Source organism: Belonocnema kinseyi, chromosome 6 (genome assembly GCF_010883055.1).
Source record: "Belonocnema kinseyi isolate 2016_QV_RU_SX_M_011 chromosome 6, B_treatae_v1, whole genome shotgun sequence".
Taxonomy (NCBI): domain Eukaryota; kingdom Metazoa; phylum Arthropoda; class Insecta; order Hymenoptera; family Cynipidae; genus Belonocnema; species Belonocnema kinseyi.
The window spans coordinates 8,031,558-8,037,448 of record NC_046662.1 but is presented as its reverse complement, the minus strand read 5'-3'; the positions used below and the strand labels follow the sequence as shown (position 1 = coordinate 8,037,448).

The following is a 5,891-nucleotide window of genomic DNA, read 5'->3' as shown; positions in this document are numbered from 1 at the left end:
AAGGACAAATTTTTAACAAAATAGTGGAGTTTTTAACTAAAAACATGACTTTTTCACCAAAAGATACATTTTTAATCCAAAAAGTACAATTTTCTATCCAAATAGGCGAATGTTTAACCAAAAATGGAATGATTAAATATGTGGCTAAAAAAATTGGTTTTTAACCAAAAATACGAATGTTTAAAACAACCGAGTACTCGAATTTTTAACCAAAAGTGATGAATTGTGAACCAAAAATATAATAGTAGACTTTTTAATGGAAAATAATTAACTTTCAACCAGAAAATATAACTTTTCCGCAAAAAGATGAATTTTTTAAACCAAAAGGACGAATTTACGATCCAAAAAGACGAATTTTTAACTAAAAAATAGGACTTTTCCACCAATACATGAATTTTAAATCCAAAAAGTAGAATTTTTTATCCAACTTCAAATTATCAACCAAAAATGAAATAATTAAATTTACAGTTTAAAAAATTGATTTTTAACGAAAAGTACGAATTTTTCAGAATATAGTTTAAATTTCATCCGATTGCTGGAATTTTCAACCAAAAAAGATGAATTGCGAACCAAAAATATAATACATAGTAGACTTTTTAATTAAAAAAAGTTAACTTTGAACCAAAAAATATAACTTTTCCACCAAAAGATGAATCCAAAAAGTATAATTTCCTATCAAAAAAGACGAATGTTCAGCTAAAAATGAAATAATCAAATTTGCAGTTAAATTTAATTTTTAACCAAAAATACGAATTTTTAAGTATATAGTTTGAATTTCAGCCGATTGCTTGAATTTTTAAGCAACAGAGATGAATTGTCAACTCTAAATATGTTAGTAGACTTTGCAATGAAAAATAATTAACTTTAAACGAAAAAAGTAACTTTTCTACCAAAAGATGAATTTTCAATCCAAAAGGACGAATTTTCTATAAAAAAAGACGAATTTTTAACAAAATAGTGGAATTTTTAACTAAAAAAGATTACTTTTACAACAAAAGATGAATTTAAATCCAAAAGTAGAATATTCTATCCAAAAAGACGAATGTTCAACCAAAAATGAAATAATTAAATTTGCAGTTACAAAATTAATTTTTAACCAAAAATACGAATTTTTAAAAATTGAGTTGAACTTTCAACCGAGTAATAGAATTTTCAACCAAAAAAGATGAATTGTCAACCAGAAATAGGTTAGTAGACTTTGCAATAAAAAATAATTAACTTCAACCAAAAAAAAAAAGACTTTTCTACCAAAAAATGAATTTTCAATCCAAAAAGACGAATTTTCTATAAAGAAAGACGAATTTTTAACAAAAAAGTGGAATTTTCAATTAAAAAATATGACTTTTCCACCAAAACATGAATTTTAAATCCGAAAAAAACGAATGCTCAATTAAAAATAAGAGAAATAAATTTGCAGTTAAAAAAATTAATTTCTAACCAAAAGTACGAATTTTTAAAAATAAAGTTTAAATTTCATCCGATTGCTTGAATTTTCAGCCAAAAAAAAGGTAAATTGTGAACCAAAAATATAACAGTAGACTTTTTATTAACAAGAATTAAATTTCACCCAAAAAATATAACTCTTCTACCAAAGATGAATTTTTAATCCAAAAGGAGGAATTTTCTATGCAAAAAGACGAATTTTTAACAAAATAGTATAATTTTCAAGTCAAAAAAAAGGACTTTTTCACCAAAATATGAATTTTTAATCCAAAAAAGACGAATGTTCAACCAAAAATGAAATAATTAAATTTGCAGTTAAAAAAATGATTTTTAAACAAAAATACAGATTTTTAAGAACTAGATGAATTGTCAACCAAAAATATAATAGTAGACTTCAATTAAAAATAATTAACTTTCGAACAAAAAATAAGGCTCTTCCACCAAAAGATGGATTTTTAATCCAAAAGGACGAATTTTCTATGCAAAAAGACGAATTTTTAACAAAATAGTGGAATTTTCAACTAAAAAGATTACTTTTCTACCAAAAATGAATTTTTAATTCAAAAAGTAGAATTTTCTACCCAAAAGGAACGAATGTTTAACCAAAAATGAAATAATTAAATATGCAGTAAAAAAATGAATTTTTAATTCAAAAAGTAGAATTTTCTACCCAAAGGGAACGAATGTTTAACCAAAAATGAAATAATTAAATATGCAGTAAAAAAAATGATTTTTAACCAAAAAGTAGAATTTTCTACCCAAAGGGAACGAATGTTTAACCAAAAATGAAATAATTAAATATGCAGTAAAAAAAATGATTTTTAACCAAAATATGAATTTTTAAGAATGTGGCTTCAGTTTCATCCGATTGCTTGAATTTTCAACCAAAAGAGATAAATTGTCAACCAGAAATATGATAGTAGACTTTTCAATTTTCTACCAAAAGAAGAATTTTCAATCCCGAACGACGAATTTTCTATCCAAAAAGACGAATTTTTGACAAAATAATGACATGACTTTTTCAGCAAAAGATAAAATTTTAATCCAAAAAGTAGAATTTTCTATGCAAGAAGACGAATTTTTAACAATGTAGTGGAATTTTCAACAAAAAAAAAATTACTTTTCCAACAAAAGATGAATTTAAATCCAAAAAGTATCATTTTCTCTCAAAAAAATACGAAGGTTCAACCAAAACTGAAATAATAAAATTTGCAGTTACATAATTAATTTTTAACCAAAAATACGAATTTTTAAAAATTGAGTTGAACTTTCAACCGAGTAATAGAATTTTCAACCAAAAGAGATGAATTGTCAACCAGAAATAGGTTAGTAGACTTTGCAATAAAAAATAATTAACTTTAAACGAACAAAAAAAGACTTTTCTACCAAAAGATGAATTTTCAATCCAAAAAGACTAATTTTCTATCCAAAAAGACGAATTTTCAACAAAATAGTGGAATTTTCAATTAAAAAAGATGACTTTTCCACCAAAACATGAATTTTAAATTGAAAAACACGAATTTTCAACCAAAAATAAAATAAATTTGCTGATAAAAAAATTAATTTTTAACAAAAATTACGAATTTTTAAGAATATAGTTTAAATTTCATCCAATTGTTTGAATTTTCAACCAAAAAAGATAAAATGGGAACCAAAAATATAACAGTAGACTGTTTATTAACAAGAATTAAGTTCCACCCAAAAAATATAACTTTTCTACCAACAAAAAGACGAATCTTGAACAAAATAGTGGAATTATCAACTAAAAAAGATGAGTTTTCTATTCGAAAAATGATTTTCAACCTAAAAAGAGCGGACTTTCGTAGCTAAATATGATTTTTGAGTCCAAATCCAACCAAAAATAGTTGGATTTTCTTATTGGCTTCGAATGATTCATTGCGCACTTTAAAAAAATAATGAGAAAAAGGGAAAGTTTTTTGAAAGAAAATAAAAAAAAAAGAGGAATTCTTTCTTTTTTATTAAATCAGGAAAGAGGCTAAAAAGTCTGAATAAGTCTAAACATACCTTAGGAAAGGAAAAACCTCTGGGAAAGGGGATAAAAAGTTTGAAAATACCTTTTGAGCGTTGTGATCGACAAGGCCACCAATAACGTACACAGCCTCTTGATCCAAAGTTTCTATCACATTGTCCGACTCACTCGTAAGATAAATAATCCTCTTCTTATCGTAAATATTTAAATAGTTCTCTGAGTGAAAATTAACCTATAATTGAAGGATATTAAAGAAAAGTTTTAAATCGGAACGAGAATAGTGTCATTTAAAAACATACATCCCAATGCTCATAGCCATTGTGCCTTTTCATCTCTTCTCGCGACTTTCCCGTAAAATTTGAGACGGAAAATTGAACAGGAGCCGCAGCCCTTCTGTTTAACGTGTAACATCTCAGGATTTGTTTAATCATTTTCGCAATGTCTTTGTCAATCATTAAATCGTCAAATGACAAGTCTATAGTCACATTCATTTTGCAGGTACTATCTGCCATTGTACATCTTTTCAAGACCTTTCTCGATGGTCCGAGATCAATATTATTTGCACGAGCAAAAGCTCGTTTCTCCTTCAGCTTTGTTTTCTCCTTCAGTCTGCACACAATTCACTTCAATTAATTTCCGCGTTTTTAAAACAGAAATAAAACTCTACGAGGAGCTTAGAAATATAAAAGGATTCAAGTCAGGGGGTCTGGCATTTCTTCTTCTTCTTCTTCAAAAAAAAAAAGTTCCACAACTTTTTCAGGGTTTTCAGGACAAGAAAAATTTCCAGGTAACTTTCTTTTTGCTTACAATGAAAAAATACTTTACACGAAACATGGCTTACATTGTAGGTCACGATCCTACACTCGAAAATGTTTCAAAGATTCTAATTTACCAACTTAATAAAAATTTTCGAACATTTTTTATATATTAGAACTGGTTAGAGTTTCACTGAGTCGTCGAATTTTAAGCTAATTTGAGTTAAAATCTCCGCAAAATAATTGAATGTTTCACCAAATAGTTAAATTTTCAACCTAAAAAGACGAATTTTAATCCAAATGATCGAATTTTAAACAAAAAAGATAAAGCTTTAATCAAAAACAGTTGAATTTTTAACGAAATGTTTGAATTTTTGAGAATAAAGTTTAATTTTTATCAAAAAAAGGTGCATTTTAGTCCAAATAGACGAATTTAAAAAAAAAAGGGTGAATTTTCAACCAAAGGCTGGAGTTTTTTACTGAAAAAAAAGAAACAATTTTCACCCAACTAGTCTAATTTTGAAACAGAAAGTATTAAGCTTCAACCAAAAACAGAGTTGAATTTTCAACAAAAAGGTGAGTTTTTAACGAAAAGTAAGTAAATGATATTTCACAAAATAAATAAAAGGAAATTTTTACTAAAGAGTTGAATTTTTAAAAACATAAATATATCAATAAAACAGTAAAAGTTTTAATCAAATAGTTAAGTTTAAAAAAACAAAAATTTCAATCAAACTGTTAAATTTTTATTCAAATAGTTGAATTTTCAACCTACAAAGATGGATTTTCAAATAAATGATCGAATTGAAAAAAGATAAAGCTTCAAACAAAAAGAGTAAAAGTTTCAACGAAATAGTTGAATTTTTAACCTAATACTGGAATTTTTTACAAAAAAATTTTTTTAATCAAATAATCTTATTTTTGAGTATTTGATATTTAAACTAAAATAAAACGAATTTTCAAAAAAATATTAAAATTTTTAACCAAACAGTTGAGTTCAAGAAAATTATTAAAATAAAACAGTTGAATTTGTAACAAAATAGTTGAATTTTTAACTAAATTATAGAATTTAAAACAAAAACAGTTTAAATTGCAATAAAATACTTACATTTTTGAAAAGACAGTTTAAATTTTAACATAAAAAGGTGAATTTGAAATCCAGAAGGTCGAATATAATCAAAACGAATGTTGAATTTTCAAAGAAAAATTAAGTAGTGGATATTTCAACAAAAATAAAAAGAGTTTTTAAACATAAATGGAATTTTCAACCAAATAAATTAATAATTCAATTAAACAGTTGAATTTTCAAGCTACAAACATGAATTTTCTAACAAATGATGATTAAACTTCAACCAAAAACACTAAAATTTCAACGGAATAATTGAATTTTTGAGAAAACATTTTAATTTTGAACAAAAGAAGTTACTTTTAAATCCAAAAAGATGAATTTTCTACAAAATACTTGAATTTTCAACAAAATAGTTGAATTTTTAACCAAATAGATGAATTTTAAACAAAAAGATTAAGCTTCGACCAGAAACAGTTCAATTTTCAACGAAAGAATTGTATTTTTGAGAATAAAGTTTGATCTTTAAGGGCACGTGACACAGCTAAATACCTATATTACCGACCACACTTTTTTAGTTCACTGAATGTTTTTTTGAACCTAAGAACTTTTTTTGTAAATAAAATATCGAGCTGAA

At 25.3% G+C, this 5,891-nt stretch overlaps 1 protein-coding gene across 1 annotated transcript in view; it reads right to left on the bottom strand.

The window, feature by feature from the left end:
- LOC117174288 (tRNA methyltransferase 10 homolog A) overlaps nucleotides 1-5,891 on the bottom strand; it is a 12,474-nt gene that overhangs the window by 3,278 nt on the left and 3,305 nt on the right. The window contains exons 2-3 of the mRNA XM_033363244.1: nucleotides 3,733-4,042; nucleotides 3,519-3,665 (exon numbers count right to left, since the gene is read on the bottom strand). Of these exons, the coding sequence (XP_033219135.1) occupies nucleotides 3,519-3,665; nucleotides 3,733-4,042 (457 nt within the window). The remainder of the gene's footprint in view (nucleotides 1-3,518; nucleotides 3,666-3,732; nucleotides 4,043-5,891) is intronic.